This window comes from Schistocerca serialis, chromosome 5 (assembly GCF_023864345.2).
Source record: "Schistocerca serialis cubense isolate TAMUIC-IGC-003099 chromosome 5, iqSchSeri2.2, whole genome shotgun sequence".
In the NCBI taxonomy this organism is placed as follows: domain Eukaryota; kingdom Metazoa; phylum Arthropoda; class Insecta; order Orthoptera; family Acrididae; genus Schistocerca; species Schistocerca serialis.
In genome coordinates, this window is record NC_064642.1 from 622,004,422 (window position 1) to 622,026,335 (window position 21,914).

Here is a 21,914-nt window from a genome sequence, read left to right on the forward strand (position 1 = left end):
TGAGTGTATTGGGTGTTCAGGCATTGTAATTGACCATCCTCGAGGTCAGCAGCCGTGCAATGGTGCGGGAAGAGCACATGCACTCTCGACGTTCCGTTCGCCAAACGAGAAATGTGGAGCATTCTTCTCGTCGGCATTTCGTTCTCCTTCAGAAATGTCTCTAATTTTACGGTGAAACAGTTTCCGATCGGCAGCGACCCGGGCGACGGGTCGCGCGGCGCGGCGTTTCTTTTCTCTTTTCACGCTAGATTTCCCCGAGACAGCGGACCGGAACGCCGTACGTAGAGACCTGCGCGGCGCGGCGCGGCGTGGCGGAGAGGGGTGTGGGCAGTAGACACATCAGCGGCGCCCAATGTCCCTCGGGAGGCAAGGCGGGGGCCGCCGAAATCCGATACGGAGGCGGCGGCGGCGGCGGCCGGATTATAGCCGCAAGAAGGCCCGATATTGGCCGGCGTCGTGATGTACGGGCCCGACATGTCCTAATATCGCGGCCGGGCCCAGGCACGCGGGTCGCGTTCGCGGAGACTATCCGGCTGCGGGGGTGGAGGACGCACGCGCCGCGCCGCGCCGCGTCACAATCGGCCGGCGGCCCGGCCTGGCTCTGCTGCCCTGCCGATTTGTTGTCCGACACCTCCGGGCAGGCGCACGTGCCAGGCGGCGGCGGCGGTGAAAGAGGCGGGGGCGGGGTTCGGGGACTGAGACAGCCAGGATGCGCCAGTAGGGCGTTGTCAGTGTTCCAAACGTGACACGGCTGTCTAACACAGCATGGCGATATAGGAAAAACCATAGAAGCTCCTGAGAAAAGAAGAAACCTTAATTAACAGCGCAAAACCGATAAGCATTAAGTCAGCTATCAAGAATCTCAGAACCGAACTGTATACACTGGAAAATGGACGCGGGATATATGGTTGAATATGAAACCATACAAAACCCAACCGGTGCTGTTTGGTCATTCTTGCCTCATTAGCCCGAAATATCTCTCTTTTACTCTCATAAACCCTCGTCGCCAGTTCTTTAAACACCACGTCGCTACTGCTGTGGAGGCCGAGTTGCTACTGTTGTTACGGTATGCCGAGCTTGTGGGCTCGTGAAACGGCTTCTGGTGCAGTACACCACTAAGTCAATTTCTCCCTGCCGCTATTACACAGCTATGCCCCCTGTGGCAAGTAACAGTATAGCAGAACGAAGGTCTACACTGCTCCGACAAATTGGTAACAATCTTTGTTGATCCATTATGGATCGTGGGACGACGGCTGGCATGAACTTCTTGGTGCAATAATTTTCGAACAGCCGTATGTATTGTAGAAATTTATTTTATTTTATGAACTTCTATGTGCTACCATTTTCGGCATTACATTGATGCATTGATGCCATCTTCAGGCCCCACTCGTCATAGTCAAATCGCTATACACCGAAGGAGCCATGTAACTGGATCTGAGAATCAAATCGTCCTGCAACAGCTCTTGGTGCCCAGGCGACACAGACTGAGGTGGTTTGATAAAGGAAAAAAAGGGTAAAAAAAAGTCACACAAACGAGTTAAAAGGTTTACTTATGTTTGTGTCTGGATCAATATCAAAGTCTGCAACACTTCTTGTAATATAACACAAAAAAGACCTTCAATGGCTAACTGCAAATATTCGTTGGTGAACTTCATCCTCACCGCCGCCCGTGGCGCTGGTGGATCTCGCGCAAGTGGCAAGTCTCCATGGCACTGGCACCAACTCGCATCATTGCGCCTTTGCCTTCCACCACCTCAGACCCTAAATGGGACAAATATCAACTTCTCTCATTCAGCAAATAATGTAGGAGCTATGCAAGGAGATGACAATCTAAATTGAATTGAGCACATAACAGCAATATGCTAGGAGTACTCTGCATCCCTTCATGCCTTACAAAACATAAAAAGCCCTTCCACTTGATCTGAAAAACAATTGGACGAACATTTATAAAAAAATGTGTGTGAAATCTTATGGGACTTAACTGCTAAGGTCATCAGTCCCTAAGCTTACACACTACTTAACCTAAATTATCCTAAGGACAAACACACACACCCATCCCCGAGGGAGGACTCGAACCTCCGCCAGGACCAGCCGCACAGTCCATGACTGCAGCGCCCAAGACCGCTCGGCTAATCCCGCGCGGCTCGAACTCTTATACTTCCAATTCTTGATTACAGCGATGTTGTCCTGCAAGGCTTCTCTCAGGAAAGTCCACGGAGCCTGGAACCTATTGTGAGTGCTTGTGTTCGTTATATCTGTGATGTTTGACTCTTTGATCATATTTGATCATATTTGGTCGGCATATTCTCAGCGTATTTTGGATGAATGCAGACAAGCGCACAGAGTTCCATTCCTTCTGTCTTAAAAAGTGTACTGCTCGTCACATCTCGCTCTTGTCTGACAAACGTGATGGAGACACCCATTGCCATCAGAGCAAAATCTGTTGTCTTCCCCTCCATCATTCAGGCAATATCTCGAAGCCCTTCCCAGCTGCAGTTACCACTATATTTACATCTATACTGCACAAACTTCCTTACTATGAAAGGTGTTTATGTTCTCCAGTGGAGACTAGTGGGTCAAGAGCAGCTCGTCGGCTGCTGAAGCTTCTGTTTAGTTCTCAGTGTCACACAGGGTGAATAATGTTCAAATGTGTGTAAAATCTTATGGGACTTAACTGCTAAGGTCATCAATTGCTAAGCTTATAAACTACTGAGCCTAAATTATCCTAAGAACAAACACACACACCCATGCCCAAGGGAGGACTCGAACCTCCACCGGGACCAGCCGTACACAGGGTGAGTCACTTAAGATACATGCTCTGTTTAATTTAGTGAACGGTTCCAGATATCGAAACAATGTTTTCGGCAAATGATAAAAAGCTACGGGACACTACTTTGGTATGTAATAAAGAGTCTTCAACTCTTGTATCAATCAAGATACTGAAGCAAGGATGACTTTTTTAAAATAGAACGATGTATTTTCTTTAACGGCATCCTAAAGTGCTTGAAAAGACAAATACTGTGATTCTATGCTTGTTAATTATGAGATTGAAACTCTTCGCAAAGGAATCCGAGCGACATCCTAAAACTGAAAAATATGTCGGCGGAAATCGGCTATTGTGCTGTAAAAGCCCTCATGTCAGGCTACGTCGTTGTATCAAGCCTTTCGAATGTTTACTTGTCAGCAGTGCACAACTAGCAGGAATGTGTTGCCTATCGGCAGGCCATTTCTGTTTACATATTTCTCTCGTACAGACAAGTGTACCGATGAGGAGAAGTCGGACTTGCCACGTTTATACGGCGAATGTCAACCAAATGCTGTCGAAATGGTAATGAAAACTGCCTTGGGAAACAGTAGTTGTTTCCGTAAAAACTTGGAACCACGCACATCTGAAGCAGTTTTTCTTATTCCCGTTATCGTGCGCTAGAAGCAAGCATATCTACTGCTTTAGCACCGTATACAAAAATCATAGTTGACCCAATGTCTCCGTGTGTCGTATAAGAAATGAGGCTTTATCTTACTTACTTACGGCGGAGCTTTGTATCGGAGCTCTGCTTGGCGTTGTTTACACAGCAGTGGCCAACTCTGGCCACATTGCTCTCCAACCTTAGTGCATTGGTCGGACTCTTTTACGAAACACTTCACCGTCAGTTCTTAGAATCGCTCTATGACAGTCATTTCAATACTTCGATAGATACCGGAGTACAGAGCCTTATCCATATGAAACAGTATGTGCCCATATGATATAATCAATTGCGGAAAACCTCATTTGACGTATCGAACCGTTCAGGAAATAAAAGGGCCATCACGCGTAACGTGACTCAGCTCCTGTACTGTAACTCGTGTCCACGTCAGGCTGGTGCTTGATGGTGTGCGTTACAACCACAGTAGAGGTGATCCAGCTATCTGTTCCTACACTGTGTGATCAAAAGTATCCGGGCACCTGGCTGAAAATGACTTATAAGTTGGTGGCGCCCTCAATCGGTAAAGGTGGAATTCAATATGGTGTTGGCCCACCCTTAGCCTTATGACCGCTTCCACTTTCGCAGGCATACATTCAAAAACGTGCTGGAAGCTTTCTTGGGGATTGGCAGCACATTCTTCACGAAGTGCTGCGCTGAGGAGAGGTTTCGTCATTGGTCGGTGAGGCCGGGCACGAAGTGGTCGTTTGGAAACAACCCAAAGGTGTTCTGTCGGATACAGGTCAGGACTCTGTGCAGTCTAGTCCATTACAGGGATGTTACTGTAGTGTAACCATTTCGCCACAGGCCGTGAATTATGAACAGGTGCCCGATCGTGTGGAAAGATGCACTCGCTATCCCCGAATTGTTCTTCAACAGTGGAAGGCCTGTGCTGTGATAGTGCCACGCAAAACAACTAGAGGTGCAAGCCCCCTACATGAAAAACACGTCACACCATAACACCAGTGTTTTCGAATTTTACCGATGGCACTATACACGCTGCCAAACGACATTCACCGTGCATTCGCCATACCCACACCCTGCCATCCGATTGCCACATTGTGTACCGTGATTCGTCGCTTCATACAAGGTTTTTCCACTGTTCAATCGTCCAATGTTTACGCTGCTTACGCCAAGCGAGGCATTTACCGGTGCGATGTGTGGCTTACGAGCAGCCGCTCGACCATGAAATCCCATTTCCCACCTCCCACCTAACTGTCGTACTACTTGCAGTGGATCCTGATGCTGTTTGGAATTCCTGTGTGATGATCTGGATAGATGTCTGCCTGTTACGCTTTCTCCCGGACGAAAATACACTTTTTACGTGTTAAGTAACAGTATACTTTTCCCTGGAATTGTAAAACTTATCAATCCTTTCAGTGGTTGTGGTTTTATAAACCGGCGTAGAATTTCCCGGCACTTTAGAAAACGAATCTCAGGGGAAAGAATACGTTTAGGAAAGATGTCTGATGTGCAGCAACATGTACACTGCATATTTTCGTATTACGAAAGTATAAATTCAAATTCCACCAAACATCGCATGTTACTTTCGGAAGAACTGAAATCGAGATTGCGATGTGCTTTTGTAAGCCAGTCGTAGCTCATGTCAAGCGATCTCGCCAGCCGATGGCAGCGGATATTCAAAGCATAGAACACGTGATGTAGTCAGCCAATAGCAACATCAGTGTTAAGTAGCTCGAGCACAAAAATAGGAAAAGATAACGGTTTAAATTAATGTACATAGTGTTGCTACAAGAAAAGAAAAACTTTTACGTATAATACTGTTCTCTAAGATTAATAAGCTGCAAGAGAAGCTAAGCTTTCACACATAATGTTGATCTTTTTGGCGCGTGTTACACCTTTAGATATATCACACAAATGTGCCAGTAACATTTTTAACAGCGACATAAATGTCTGATCGTCTGGGCTCGAAAATATTCTAAATTGTCTTCGTGAAAGATTTGATTTTTGAATGAGAGTCAGACGCCCTGTTATTTAAAAAATTCATCGGACATTCGCGCACAGAGTTCATCTACCGTAAAAAGAAATTTACTTTGAAAGTAACGCTTTCCAAACAACCATTCGGAATATTTTCTCGCGACCTGTTAGAAATAGGTTCGCTTCAGCAGTTGCCAGAGAGCGCCAGATAAGAGGCGTCGCCGCTCTTGCGCAGCTACGGTGACGCAGGAAGCCCGTACGTTCGTACGTGTAAAACAGTAAATGATCTTACAGTATGTAATAAAAGAAACAAGACATTAGAGGACACTCCAAGAGCATGGGAATTTTGTGAACTATACTAAAATGCATCATTCGGCTTAAAGTGCACATTCGTATGTCCAGATTCAGATGTAAATTCTCTTGGAGTACCAGTACTGTATTATCTCATGTTTGGTTCTTTATTGAGGCATAATCCCATACGTGCTAAAAGATGAAAGTATGAACTTGAAATGCAGCGAGTAGTTGAAACTAGCCAATAGTGTAGGATTAAACACTTCGTTCAAATAAATTGACTGCCTCAGCAAAATAGATTTCTTTAACAAACCGACAAAAATAACTTCATTGTTCTGCAAGGCTATTAAAGTTTGACTGTGAGACAGGTGGAAACAAAATAAAATCTGAAACTAATTACATATTTTAGCCTTCCGTAATTATGTAAATGTATTTTAATTCACTTGGTAGCTCCCTGCCACATAAATCCGATTTGTTTTCATTTGACGTGAGAGCAATAAACGAAGAGGAAACAGAAAAATCACTTAACGTAAACACGAGTCACGTGTAAGACACGTTATTTGGTCTTAAGTGTGCCAAAGTGCAGTGCCACGCCTCTTCACACAGCATTCTTCCATCGCACGTCTCTGTATTTCACTCTGTGGCATTCAAACATGTAATATTTTGTAATGGGTGCCATCAAACTATCCTGCTCCCAATCGGCCGGTTTGACATCCTGCCCCTCTTCACAAAAATCTCACAATTAATACTGGATGGGATTATTTGTAACCAGCAGAACAAGAACGCTTTAGAAAATCTGCAGTCTTTACTGCCTATTAGCTAATAACTTGCTGTTTTGTGTGACATAAAATTAGATATAAGACACATAAAACGAGTAAAGACAAGAGACAAGCAAGACAGTAGAACACACTTCCTCAGTCAGTAAGTCCTAGCTTTTTTTCTCTCTAATCTTGCCACAGCTTTATATGTCATACTTTCCGTTCTGGAAAAGAATTTATTACCTCATCAAAGTTCGTCAACGTTTTGCTTCATGAGAATACTAATACTAGAAAAGCTGTTGATACAAATAGTACCCAAGACTGGTGTGGTTTCTCGATCTGATTACGTGTATTTTGTCACTGTCTGCTAGATAAAATGAAATAGGCCTGCCTAATATTGCAGCAATTGATAACACACCAAATAAACGAGACTGTTTTGGCACAAATGGTCATCATTTTTATAACACCACGGAATATAATTCACGAAGTACCAAAACCAAATGCCTATTAGGCCTACTACAAGCAAAACGTTTTATGTTAGGAAATAGTTTGACATTTTATTCATACTCTCTAGCTTCTGAAGCATGAGATCGAAAAGTCGTAGTACGAAATTTTTATATAATTTTCGAATCGACATATTCTTTCGTGATTTATGTGAGTCCCCGTTTCTTCTCCTTACACGTTCTAACAAACAATCTTGTCATCACTAATTCTGTAACTATTCCTGCCAGTATCAAAACTTATTCTTCGGTTAACTTCACCAACCCTGCCACAATCACCGGTTTAGTCACCCAGCATTTATTCTCTGGTTAGGCGTTATTACGTGTTCGTAGAACGCGTTTTCCGCGCTACTCCCAGAATAGAACTTTAGCGGCTGCTAGACGGGAACTGCATTACTAGCCCTTAGAAGTGTAGCGGTATGGCCTAAAGTTTTCTGTCAAAATTACATTTTCTTGGATACACAGAGGAGACAATACGCAATCTTTGTTGCCTGTTATTCCCGTTAATCGTTTATTTCCACTCTGGTAGTCTGAATCTATGGAATTTGCTAGTAGGTATAACAACGCTGATCATTTGCAAACCCAGTCAATCACATAAACAGCGACTGGCATTCACCCGTGCGGCTTTATTCCACTCAGCTTGCATAGACCCGTCCCCTTTTGTCTGCAGGAAAGTTTACTTCTAGATACGACGGGCATTCCCCTGGCACAGACATCACGTACCCTTTGCACGCATTCAAAAATCATCACGATTCTTTCAGAAATCAACTTTAAATTTCTTCAAAAAACAACAGGGATGTGTTAAAAATCATGTGAGTAATCTATAGCCCAACGTGCGCTGGTTGATAGGCGCTTTGTGAAACAAGGTCTTTTTCCTCAATAATATGAATTTGGCGCCCCCCACGCCCCTTAAACTGCCGCCTGTGGCAGATACCCAGGTTTGTCCCCGCCCCCTAGTTCCGGGCCTGTTGCGCATGCGTGAATCTGGCAGCTTAAGCACACCAGCAAATTTTTTCCGGATAGCATCTGGCTGCCTGCTGCTATTGCTTACACAGCTAATTGCCACACTTCTGTAGCCAGAAATGGGAGAAGGTATTACTCATACGTGACTCAACTGCATATGCTCATAAGCCCGCTTGCAACCGCTCAAACGAATCTAATGTAAACAGTTGTGACGTCACACTCATCGGAGGCAATTTGTTGTAATGTAACATTGCATAGTCTTCCTAAAGCCTTTGACATATTTTGCTGTTGGCAAACGATTGTATGAGCACTGTGTTTTGTTGTTGTGTATTTCCTTTGCAACTTCAGTTTTATTTTCGTTTTTTTTTCTCTCGTTAGTTTTTTATTGCTGCAGTATTATTCTGCTGTAACGAGATACAGTATTATTCTATCTTAGAGTATTAGTTCTTACCAGTCAAAGTTAGAAAAATTTAACTGAAAACTAAAACTATGAAAAAGTCCCGGAATTCTAAAAAATTCCCGGATTTTTCCCGGTTTTCTCCCGGATGAAAAAATTCCCGGGATTTTCCCAGATCTCCCGGTTATCCCGCGTCGTATGCACCCTGTATTGGTGAGAATCTAAAGTCTTTAAATTATTCATTATAGCACTGAATACGCCTTCAGCTGTTGTGCATTTTGTTTCAATCAAATCTAGGAAAATGTTAGTTGGTCCTGTCGCATCAGGTAGCATTGTTCGAATATAAATAATAAACGTAGAAAATTCAGTGATTCTTGAACTTCATCAAGTATCAAGGAAATTTTGGTATGTGATTCAATTATATTTTTTATGAGTCTGGCTTTCATTTTGCCGCTATATGACGTAATAATACATGCAAAACTGGAATGAGGAATATGATCCATTTCCACCCCATTTCATTTCTGAACAGCAATTTCTTCTCAGATTATTTAACAGTTGATTTCAGTTCGCAGTTTTGTAGGCATTTCCGAAAACATTAGCTATTATTGACTTGTCGCTCTCCAGTGCTTTAACGCAGAGTGCTAAGATTTTTCACTTCCCGCAGATAATATTTTCAGAGCATCTTTATGGGCTGAATTTTCTTTTGGAGAAATGTCGTCAGGTGTGTTTTGCTTTTTCCTTTCATAAGAATGAAATTTTTGACGACTGTTAAGAAATATTCATTCCTTGTTTACTTCTTTCTTCCCTCAGTGTCCTAATTTTCTTACAACTTCTATGCCCCCGTTCCTTGGTTTTCATTATCAACTATTCATTCTTCTTACAGAAAACTTTTTTCTGTCCAATTTTCCAAGACTCAGGAAGATCACAAAAAATGGTTCAAATGGCTCTAAGTAGTATGGGACTTAGATCTGAGGTCATCAGTCCCATAGACTTAGAAGTACTTAAACCTAACTAACCTAAGGACATCACATACATCCATGGCCGAGGCAGGATTCGAACCTGTGACCGTAGCAGCAGCGTGGTTCCGGACTGAAGCGCTTAGAACCGCTCGGTCACAGCGGCCGGCCAGGAAGATCACAATCGACATTATTTACAGAAGCAGGTCCGCACCTCAATAGCACATTTTCAGCACACGAGATTTCAGTTCCACACTTTTCTTCCCTTTCATCACCTCTGCCATTTTCGTCATCGCCCTGAAACAGTTTAATCTTTTCATTCGTTGGAAGTAAGAAATACTGGATAATCTCACGATTCATTTCGACCCTGCAAGTATAACAGAACTCCTTACTTCGGCGTAACCTCTTCAACGCCGAGTACGGAAGTGAATAAACGACATTACATCACTACACAACAATGAAAGCAGTGCCTTGTCGGAAGGTATTTTAAAATCTCACCGCACGGAACTATTATTTATTTCCGTGACTCTTAACATTCACATGAGGAACAATTTCAATAATATTGTACTTCTCGATATCCTAGTCACGTTTCTTAAAGGCTGTTAGAATGGCTACCATGGTACCTAAAACGAATATCACCGTATCATTTATAAATGCCACAGATATAGACGTAATCTAATATCATTACCTGCTTTTGTGTTACTGTCGGTGACGTTTGGTTTTTCTAACTTTTAATCTGAATAAAATGTAGTTTTTTCTTCTCTTTTGGGGATTCAAAAAGTTAAAGGGAGCCCATTCCTAGCGTACCCCCATAAACCCAGCACTGCAAGTAACATTCGAATATAAAGGGAAAAATGGCAAGCAAATATCGCCTGAAATTAAAGGAACCTCAGAAGCTGGAGACCAGACAGACGAGATGGAGTTTGAAAGATGAGAATATAGTTTGTGGTTTCAGTCAGGTCCAAGACATGAAGCATGTCTTTAACTTAATGTTAATGTACGGTTAACGTGAGCTACATTTTATTCTGAGTTAAACAGTGCACGGCAGACAAAGCACGGCACAACAGTATTTTCAGAATTTTCGTAATATTCTGTGCTTATTCAGTCAAAAATACACTGCCGCTAGAACTTCAGCCCGCTGTGGCTGGTAGGCTGCCCTTTTATAGCAATAATTTCACAACGGTATATTACGACCTATGGTTACCTGAGGAATTATGTTCTTTAATGTCAGCTTTTTGAAAAATCTGCTGTAAATGTGTAGTGGTGTGACACAACATTACAAACAACTGGTACAAACACATTACAGAATTTATTTTCTGGTTTATCTGCGATGTAGAATCATTTCTCTTGTAATACAACATCTCCCACAGTGCTGTGTTGTTTAGTTGAACTCATATTAGACTTGCAGAGGGATTTGGTGTGGGAGGGGGGTGGGGGAGGGGAGAGGGGGTGTACCGGCGCTCAAGGCAAGGTTATCAGATTGCGCTAAATGATAACCACTAGCTGGTGGCAGCTTAATTTTCGCATTCCTAAAAGCGACCGCAACACGGAGATTCTGACATGCACTTCCAGCTATTGGGATACTATTATTAGGGAAGCTGTTGAAATTAAGTAAGCTGGTAACTTTATAAATAGAGATTGTGGTTTTTGTTTAAATTCTGTATGGAATGCTGCTCTCTCACTTGCCAAACACAGAAGTACCGGGTTTATGCTACCTCACTACTGATTAATAATCTCAATACCGTTAACTTTTGACATCTGTCATCTTTGGTTTGCATTGGCGCTAGTGTTCACGGTGTGTGTGTGTGTGTGTGTGTGTGTGTGTGTGTGTGTGTGTGTGTGCGTGCGTGTCACCTTTAGGGAGTTTCTCTGAAAATCGAAGTCTTATATAGGCTTGCAGATCTCTTACCGTGAGAAACTGAAGTCTCGTGTTTGCTCCTATTCCTTTCTACATGAAATCCATTATTATGACCTATTTTCCTACACAATTCACCATGATTATTAGTATGTGGGATAAACCTTCTGTAAAGAAGGTAACAAGACCCGTAAAACCTTCTGTAAAGAAGGTAACAAGACCCGTAACGGCTGTAAGAATGTCCCTAGGCTAGAGATTATGAATTAATAATATTTCGTCATCAGTCACAAATTTTATTTTGGAATCGCTATCGAATGCGTTTCTGAACTGCACCTCCAGTGCCATGGGCTGAATGGGTATACTGGGCGTTATATCTGCTCAGTTTTCGCCGTAAAGGTGACAGAATGACACAGTTGTTAGATTTAATGAGATAAACTTTATCTCATGTGTAATTAATGATTCCTGTAAAAGGCTGGAGGAAAAGAAGTGTCGTCCCATTTTCAAACAGCAGCATCTGGTTTTAGGTCTAATGATCCGAATTATCATAGTAGATTACTGGAATAAGAAAGAACGGAAACGTCTCCCCCAAATAACCTTCGATGTAGGCAACACAAGAGTACGACCATGACGTTTGTGACAAATATGTGTAGATTGTGGCGAATGGGGTAAAAGTCAAGAGCAGTTTCAGTAGAAAGGAGTGAATGACTGTCCCAAAGAAACTACACTTCGGAGATTTAGTGCCGGCACAGGAAGGAAAGAACATTTGGTGCCTATAAAGAGCAAGGAAAGACATGGAGCTGGCTTGGCTTCCGGATATCCAATAACTTTAATGCTTGGTGAAACGAGCAAGGACTGAGTTTCACTTTCCCTTCGGAGACAATAACCGTATTGTACATGATCTTATAATTTTGAACTAATTTATAAGTGTTCATGAGTTTTTATTTATTTCCGCTTAAAGGAAAAAGTAAGTTTAGATTTTCTTTTAAAAATACTTGATATAATTTAACTCGTTCATCTGGGTTTTAGTTACAGAATTCCTTTCGTTGGTTTGACTTTAGTGCATGAACTTGTGGGTTTGAAGGTATTTTACGTAAATATTTTGAACTTTCGTTCCGTATTTGGGTTTTATTTCAGGTCACAGGGTATCGTAGGATTTGGTTTCCTTTAAATTAGATTTCATAATATTTTAGTTGTTAGGTTGGGGCTGTATGATATTCTTTCCGTGACGTTCTTTCTCAAAATGGGGACGGGGGGAGGGGAGGTGGTGAATGTACAGGGTGGCGCACGAAATGTGTTACCATTTTGTTTTTGAATATAAACTTTATTGTCAATACAATCTGAAAGGAACATATACTACAATGAAGAGCCGGCCATGGAGATTTGTTCTAACTCAACACTTGCTCAATATGTCCACCATTTCGTTTCCTAACTTCCTTCAAACGAACACTGATGTTAGTGATTACCCTACGGCACATGTCTTCCGTAATTTCACTGCAAGCTTGAAGAATAAGTCTTCTGAGCTCCATTAAATCACGTGGACATTTCGGGAAAATTTTTTCCTTTAGATACCCCCAAAGAAAAAAGTAACATGGATTGAGGTCTGGACTATTGGGGGGGGGGGGGGCAATTTTGTCCGTCATTGTAGCGACCTGGAAGCCTGAGTGAAATGATCCGCATGTCGAAATGCTCGTGTAAAAACTCCAACACAGTGCTTGCAGTATGTGGCCTTGCTCCATCTTGCATGAACCACTGCGTGTTGAAGGTCAAGGCAGTAGCAAGAAGCTGTGGAACTTAATGGAGCTCAGAAGACTTATTCTTCAAGCTTGCAGTGAAATTACGGAAGACATGTGCCGTAGGGTAATCACTAACTGCAGTGTTCGTTTGAAGGAAGTTAGGAAACGAAATGGTGGACACATTGAGCATGTGCTGAGTTAGAACAAATCTCCATGGACGGCTCTTCATTGTAGTATATGTTCCTTTCAGATTGTATTGACAATAAAGTTTATATTCAAAAACAAAATGGTAACACATTTCGTGCGCCACCCTGTATATGAAATGTTGCCTACTCTGACGGACTTTCTGTATAAAAGGGAGTTCGGCAAAAGCGTGTCATACTATGCCAGCTTTCTTATTGATTATTTAGTGTACTCGTATACTTAAACGGGATCATGTGTTCTCCGGGGCAGGGGGGAGTGGGGGGGGGGGGGGGGGGGGGAGCGACAGTAGGATATTATAGTTGATATGTAATTTTTATGGTGTTCTCGTTGTGATATTACCAGTAGTCAGGAGTTAAATCTGCGCCCTTATTGATTCCATTCCAGTGGAGATATAGTCCAATATTCTCTTCCTGGACTTGTCAAGCGAAGTTCTCCAGCCTAAAATCGGAAAGAAGGGATAACGTGATCGTTTATTCGGTGGACCTTAATCGGTATGTTTACCTCAGTATCTGTCATTCTCTAACTAAAGGCCAAATGGGGAACAGGCTATGGACAGCGGCAGAACATCAGCCGTTGGAAGCGCAGCAGTTGTCTGTCTAACAGCTCCGGTGTGAAACATGAGTGAATTGCATGGCGATTAGGAGACGTCGGACATTAGACTCCCCTACATACTTAGTCACAAGTTGGACAGAAAAAAGTTAACGCGAGCTCGATCACGTTTGGTACGAAGCCCATGAGGCACTTTTAATAGTGAGAGAATCGTATTGGTGCCGGGAACTTGAGACATCATCTTGGTACACCTAGCACGGCAGCGGAGTGATCAATGGGAGGCCAGTCATATGTATTTGGTGAGGTAATCAAGTAAAACGGTGACAAAGGAAAAAGTGTGTCTGGGTACCATCAGAGGTCATCAGTCCCCTAGATTTAGAACTACTTAAACCTAAGTAACCTAAGGACATCACACACATCCACGCCCGAGGCACGATTCGAACCTGCGACCGTAGCAGGCGCGTGGTTCCGGACTGAATCGCCTAGAACCGCTCGGCCACAGTGGCCGGCCGCAGAGAGTAAGTCGTTATTCAGTAGTAAGGAAATAGTGAGCTCTATCCCGTGTAACTTATATGCAACCAAGATGTAACATAGCTACAGCCAATATTGCCTAAGTTCGTCTGTAAAACTGGACTCGATAAGCAACCTGAGATTCCTGTAAACGGAATCTAACCTGCATACACTTTGCGCGTGTTGTATGAGTGCCAGTTTCACTGTCATTTAAACCCTCAAAAGATCGTTACATGAAAAATTTTAAACTATAATTTGGATAAGCTATCTGACTGCGTATTTTAATACGAAAAATAAGATTTTACAAGTGATACAGAATCTGACTTGTGCGACGGAATTTACTGGATTAGTGTACATGACATATTGTGTCTCTGTGTTGGCCCTAAGTTTTGTACTCACCTCATTAGATGACTGCCATTTTCCATGTGGTTTACAGCAATTAGCAACAGCATGAAGCAGCAGTGGCTAAAGCTTATTGTTACTAGGAATGAATTTAATGAAAAAGACTTTGCTTGGGTCCTGTTAACTAGTAAATAACTTGTGAGAAGGTATTTCATAAATGATGTCTGTTTAAAACTTCAGAATCACCATGACTATGACGTAGGTGCCAATGATGGCTGAGTGTCAGATTAGCAACTTATTTCAGTTTCAAAGTTACATTAATATTCAGTAACCACAGTATTTATTTATTAATTAGGTGTGGAGAATAATTATTATTATCTGGAGGATAAGAAGGCTTCTTTAACTGATAAGTAAAACATGGGATTATTGCAAACTCGGACTAACAATCACGAGCTTAACCCTGCAATCGTTTTTGCTCTATGCTTGCGAATATTACCTTGTATTCCACATTAAGGCGTAGTTAAGCCGTCTATATCTCTCCTGGCTATATACATGAATTCAGGCCTAGAGTGTGTAAGATCTGCTATCACCGACGTGAGCGTAGCGTAACACATCTTCTGTCTACCAGCTGTTGACCGACACTAATACTTCCACTCTCGCAGACAGACCTCATCTCACAACAATGCTTAGAATCGCGCTCCCATATTTCGTCCTCAGATTGTTACTATCGATATCTGAGTGCTTATTTATTTCCAGTTTTACACAAAACAAAGAATAGCGCTAAGTTGGATAAATTGTTTTCAATGTAATGGAGAGTTCTGACACACTCCTTACACCGGAGGGACGACAACCGGAGGGATGCAAACGAAAGGTAAAGAGCGGAAATAAATTCATTGTATATTTACGCATGGGAATAAGGAACTGTGATAAGTAGAAGAGACGTAGTTTTCTGTTATTTCAACTCGTTGCAGTGAAGAACTGGGAATTTCTAAGGGAATTACTAAGCATGAACTAAGAACATAGCTTAAAAATTTGTAAAGGTACACACACAGAAATCAGCTCCTACAAATATAGAAGCATCAATTCTCATTTGCAGTTGCGTGTCCTTAACAGTTAGTCTGCTCTTTTTTAATTGTTTCGACATATTTTGTGTTGTCACCGTGTTTCCAATGTGCTCCATAATGCTTTTGTATGGGAGATATAAATGAGGGAAGAGGTCTCCGTCCAGTTTTATTTGTTGCACTGAATCTTCCGACGTTGACATCCGTGTAGTTCGCCGATCCTATCTCCGAGATAGAGAGGCCTGATGATCCGCATTCAGAAAATTAGTCGGGATGATACTTTCGTAGTGAGGCAGGTGACACAATTAATTTTTGTATCAATTACCAGAGGATGATGTTGTAGCGAACTGAGGATATGTTTATTTAGACGGTTAAATACGGCGGTGAAGGGGTGATCGTCATAGGGTTATCGTCACTTCTTTTGAGTAGCCCTATTTTTACAAAAACCGAGTGAATTTAGCTGGACGAAAGTTTATCTAGATGAGTTAAAATTGACGAGAGCTACAGTGCTTTCTCCACACCGCTAATTTTAGTGCCAGAAGTGCTTCCGACACATTGTAGTCTTGGTTGCCACGTGTCAGTGCCTGACGTCAGCAACAATAACAACACACATTAACGGCAGTTTCTTGGGAAGCGACCTTGCTGTGGAACGCACCGTGTCTTTAGGAATAAGTTGCAATCTGAGGGTATTGTAACTGCTGGTGGGTTCATTGTTTTTTTCTATTCCTCGTAGTTTTATGTTTGTGCTGTTTCACTTCGTTGTAGCGATATGTCAGAAGAAAATAACTTTTTTATTTTTTTATTAATTTAACCTCATCATATAAGGTAATTCACACCCTCTCTTAAACCAGAACAATGTTTTGCATATATAGAACTTCTTTCGTTTTAGTTAACAGATGACAGTAACTATAATATGTAATTGCTGTTGTTGTCGAAGTCTTCAGTATGAAGGCTGGTTGCATGCAGCTCTCCACGCTAATGTATTCTGCCCAAGCTACTTCACCTCTGATTGAGTACTGAAACCTACACCCATTTCAACCTAATTAGTGTGTTCATGTCATGGGCACGCTCACATTTACACCCCTCCACCCCCCACCCCCCCCCTACCGCATCCAAATTCCTTCTGTTACCAAACAGAGAATTCTTTAATACCTCAGGATGTGTAGTTTCTGATAGTCAGACTATACCCAAAAATTCTTTTTTCTTCAGTTCTGTTTAGTACCTTCCTATATGATAGTCGATGTACCCATTTAATCTTCAGCATTTTTCTACAGTACGACTTTTCGGAAGCTTGTATATGCTTCTTATCTGAACTGCTCCGTTTCACATCCATACAAAGCTACTCTCCAGAAAAATACCTTGTGAGAGGAATTTAAATTTATATTACGTGTTAACAAATTCATCTTTTTCTGGAATGTACAGTCTGCGTTTTATGTCCTCTCTGCTTCGTTCATCATCAGTTATCTTGCTGTTCCATTAACAAAATTCGTTTGCTACTTTCAAAAATGAGTCAAATGGTTCTGAGCACTATGGGACTTAACAGCTGAGGTCATCAGTCCCCTAGAACTTAGAACTACTTAAACCTAACTAACCTAAGCACATCACACACATCCATGCCCGAGGCAGCATTCGAACCTGCGACCGTAGCAGTCACGCGGTTCCGGACTGCGTTTGATACTTTTATTGTCTCAGTTCCTAATCTAACATCCTCAGCTTAACACGTTTTACTTCGACTACATTCCATTACCCTTGTTTTATTTTTGTTGACGCCCATTCTAAAATCAATCCGTTCAACTGCTCTTCGACGTCCTTTGCCTCTGTGATAGGATTACAAAATCATCCTCAAACGTTAATATTTTTATTTCTTCTCCTTGAACTTTAATTTACTTCCCTAATTTATCCTTAGTTTCCTTTACTGCTTGTTCAGTGCTTGGACTGAATAACATACCGGATAGGCTACAGCCCTGTCTCACTCCCATCTCACCAAGCATCCCTTTCATGTCCTCCGACTCTTGTAACAGCTGTCTGGTTTGTGTTCAGGTCATAAATAACCTATCATGCCCTATATTTTGTACTTGCTACATCAACAATTTTAAAGAGTATTATCCAGTCAGTATTGTCAAAAGCTTTCTACATCTACATCTACATCCATACTCGGCAAGCCACCTGACGGTGTGTGGCGGAGGATACCCTGAGTACCTCTATCGGTTCTCCCTTCTATTCCAGTCTCGTATTGTTCGCGGAAAGAAGGATTGTTGGTATGCTTCTGTGTGGGCTCTAATCTCTCTATTTTATCCTCATGGTCTCCTCGCGAGATATACGTAGGAGGGAGCAATATACTGCTTGACTCTTCGGAGAAGGTATGATCTCGAAACTTTAACGAACGTCCGTACCGAGCTACTGAGCGTCTCTCCTGCAGAGTCTTCCACTGGAGTTTATCTATCATCTCCGTTACGCTTTCGCGATTACTAAATGATCCTGTAACGGAGCGCGCTGCTCTCCGTTGGATCTTCTCTATCTCTTCTATCAATCCTATCTGATACGGATCCCACACTGCTGAGCAGTATTCAAGCAGTGGGCAAAGAAGCATACTGTAACCTACTTCCTTTGTTTTCGGATTGCATTTCCTTAGGATTCTTCCAATGAATCTCAGTCTGGCATCTGCTTTACCGACGATCAACTTTATATGATCATTCCATTTTAAATCACTCGTAATGCGTACTCCCAGATAATTTATGGAATTCACTGCTTCCATTTGCTGACCTGCTATTTTGCAGCTAAATGATAAGGGATCTATCTTTCTATGTATTCGCAGCACATTACACTTGTTTACATTGAGTTTCAATTGCCATTCCCTGCACCATGCGTCAATTCGCTGCAGATCCTCCTGTATTTCAGTACAATTTTCCATTGTTACAACCTCTCGATACACCACAGCATCATCTGCAAAAAGCCTCAGTGAACTTCCGATGTCATCCACCAGGTCATTTATGTATATTGTGAATAGCAACGGTCCTATGACACTCCCCTGCAGCACACCTGAAATCACTCTTACTTCGGAAGACTTCTCTCCATTGAGAATGACATGCTGCGTTCTGTTATGTAGGAACTCCTCAATCCAATCACACAATTGGTCTGGTAGTCCTTATGCTCTTACTTTGTTCATTAAACGACTGTGGGGAACTGTATCGAAAGCCTTGCGGAAGTCAAGAAACACGGCATCTACCTGTAAACCCGTGTCCGTGGCCCTCTGAGTCTCGTGGACGAATAGCGCGAGCTGGGTTTCACACGACCGTCTTTTTCGAAACCCATGCTGATTCCTACAGAGTAGATTTCTAGTCTCCAGAAACGTCATTATACTCGAACATAATCTAGAAATTGTTTAATCGTAGGGATGTTTTTCTTTACCCTGTCTACTAAAATTAGTCGCAGGTATAGAACTGCCTCTGATGTTTTTAAATTTCTCCAGAAACCATTCACAGATGATAGAACCTAACTTTTCTGAAGTTCGAATTATTATACCTTCATTGGGTTTTTCTGGAAACTATACTAAGTACTGATATCTATAAGAACCTACTTTTCAATTCGAACTGCAACATTCTTCATTGGATTTGAGGACATTTCACCTGACTGAAATATCTTGCGTACCAGGTGGAATAGTTTTGCCATGACTATCTCTCCCAAGGCAGACATGATGGTCGTTTAGTAGATGTGTTATTAATTGACTTTGAAAATCAAGATAATATTTAATTCTCTGAAATACTACGGGAGATCACTTGAATGTAGGACTTCTGCTATTGAAAAGGACGTATGGAAAGCGGCTGACTGATGTAATGGGACCGTAAGGATTTTGCTTTGCTGCAAACGAGTGTTTCTGCTGCTGGTTTTTTAGACAAGTGATTTAAGGACCGGGAGAGATGGGAGGATTGTATACTGAACGTTGATAAGACGGCAGACGAGACACATTGTGTGTAAATCTCTGCGCTTCTGTCGACGTAGCCTGGATACATGTGAATAGAATGGTGAGCTGTGATCCGTTATTCGAGCATCACAGCTATAACGTACGTGGACGTTTATCACCAGTTCCAAGTGCCGTGAGTTTACCTGAGAAAGACCTCGCAAGATAACATCGCTGTAAACAACAACTAAACAGCAAGAGTTTTATAGTTTATATGTCAGGTCAAAAATGTGGAAACAGGTGTACATTTATTTCGGGGAAAAGGGACAGTGCATTATCCTATGACACCCCCAATGTGTACTCAATATAATCTACCAGATCATGCAGCTCTTTGTACTGAGTCTGATGATGTGATGTTCTTCAGTGGTCGAAAAAGAAGCTTTGCGCTAGACATTGTAGAGAGAGTGCTTGGCTAAACCACGGGAAGCCTTGGCTTCCGGAAAAGTATACAGTTCGAAGTTACAGTTGACAACGGTGGGATTGTCTTGTCGAATAATATATTTAATTCGTCCCGAGGATGTTCAAGTTGCTAAGGAAAATATATGAGTTTTAGGTTCCAGAGTTCTTCAGGGATATACTGTAGTAGATAAGTGAGTTGACGTCAACAAAACGCCTGAGTTGTTTATGAAGGTTTTGTTCCTTTAATTTTGAGCCGTATGGCTTGATTTCTGTCTGTAATTCTTTCCTGTCGTTAGGTATGGAAGACTCTGTAACAGTAGTTACAGGAACTGAAGGTAAGGGCAATCATTACAAGTGTACCAACGCTTATGACAGATGCAGCACAGATACGGCATTACCTACGGGTAGGATTTTTTAATTCACATCACCTGTGAAATGGTTCAAAGCAACACAGTGTGAAACTCGCCACAGCTGAGGTACCGAATTGACGTGAGATGGTGATACAGTTACCACTACTGTACCGCAGTCAGTGATCTCTCGAGTTCAACTAGCTGACAGCAGAATCTGGAGCAGGTGTAGCATGGGATGAGTAAGAACATGAGCGTAATGTAATGTTACGTGGAAATATACTATGGTTATTTAGATGATGATTACGTGAGTCTTATCGGTTGAACTGTCGTTGCATTATTTCAAACTGTGAGAGCACCTAAGACGAATAAAATGTGTCAGTTTTTGTGGCTGAGCCTGTATAGAACGATGCTCTGTACATTTTCACTGAAGCCATTCTTACTGATGACCGACGTGTCAGCTAATGGGATATTAGCCATATGCAACCAACTCCACCTTCAAGAGGCTGGAGGAGATATGGCATTTATGTTGAATTTGTTTTGTGTGGCTGTTCTAATAATGTGTATAGTTTCATTACGTAAGATAATACGTCGTAATAGCGCTTGTAAAACGGTATTTCTTATGGAATAAGCTATCACTAAGTTGTGGTTGATTATACTGTACAAAAGGGAAGGAAATCCGAGAGGGATAGTACTACATCTTACAAAATCCGTGTTCTACCCTGAAGCTCTTGCAGTATTCAAGTATTCTTTTCAGAAGATGAAACACACCTGTCGTTTCATTACCTGTGATGCCCATTGCACCTGTTACCCACTAAGTGTGTTAGGTAATTTAGTCTCTACATTCTCGTATATAAACCTTGGAAATTCTTGTAATATTTAGTGTTTCTGTACAGCTGGATATAGATTCTTTTCTGATACGTGTAAACATAATAGTACTCTTGGAGAATTATTATTTTCATATTTCATACTTCGCAAATGCAGTGTATAAAATAAGTATCCTGAATAAAACACAACTGACTTCATACTGTGACTGTGACTGTGACTGTGTGAACAATAGTAGCGTAAAACTTTAGGAGTGTACATATACATTGATGGAAGTGAATATCAATAACTTAGTTTCTATTCGCATCATCCACGTAAATAGTCTTCTGTGAAGTAACATGCCGCAGATGTCGGGGACTAAGTTTTTCCGAATAGGGTGAGGAAAATTGTGGTCCGAAAGAATGGCGTGGATTCCACGTCTCCTGCTGATGCTGGCAACACCACCACCACCACCGATTATTCTTTTTAACACGTGCCCAGTTTCAGCTCCAAATGTGTCATCTTCAGTCCCCAAGCGTAACCTACTGGCCGTTTTCATATGCGGTGGACAGAATCGTATGCAGCGGGCCAACGTTAACTGGCCCGTTACATACGATTCTGATCACTGCACATGAAAACGGCTGTGGATTGCAGGTTACGCTTGGCGCCTGAAGATCACACCATTTGGTGTCGAAACTGACAGCACGTGTTAAAAAGAATGAATGAGGTAGAATCAAACACAGCGAGTGGTTTTGTTATTGTTCCAGTACGTCGTGTCTAGCTGCGTTCCCAGTTTCCTTGATGAAGTACCAGAGAAAGGGCTAAACAGGTCGCTGGCTTAGTTTTTCGGCAATCACGGCTACGTGACGATGCCGAGAAAGCGGAAAA

General features: G+C 42.0%; 1 protein-coding gene across 1 annotated transcript in view; it reads right to left on the reverse strand.

The window, feature by feature from the left end:
* Positions 1-244: 244 nt before the first annotated feature.
* LOC126482143 (uncharacterized) overlaps positions 245-21,914 on the reverse strand; it is a 58,216-nt gene continuing 36,546 nt past the window's right edge. The window contains exon 3 of the mRNA XM_050106120.1: positions 245-795. Within this exon, the coding sequence (XP_049962077.1) occupies positions 245-795 (551 nt within the window). The remainder of the gene's footprint in view (positions 796-21,914) is intronic.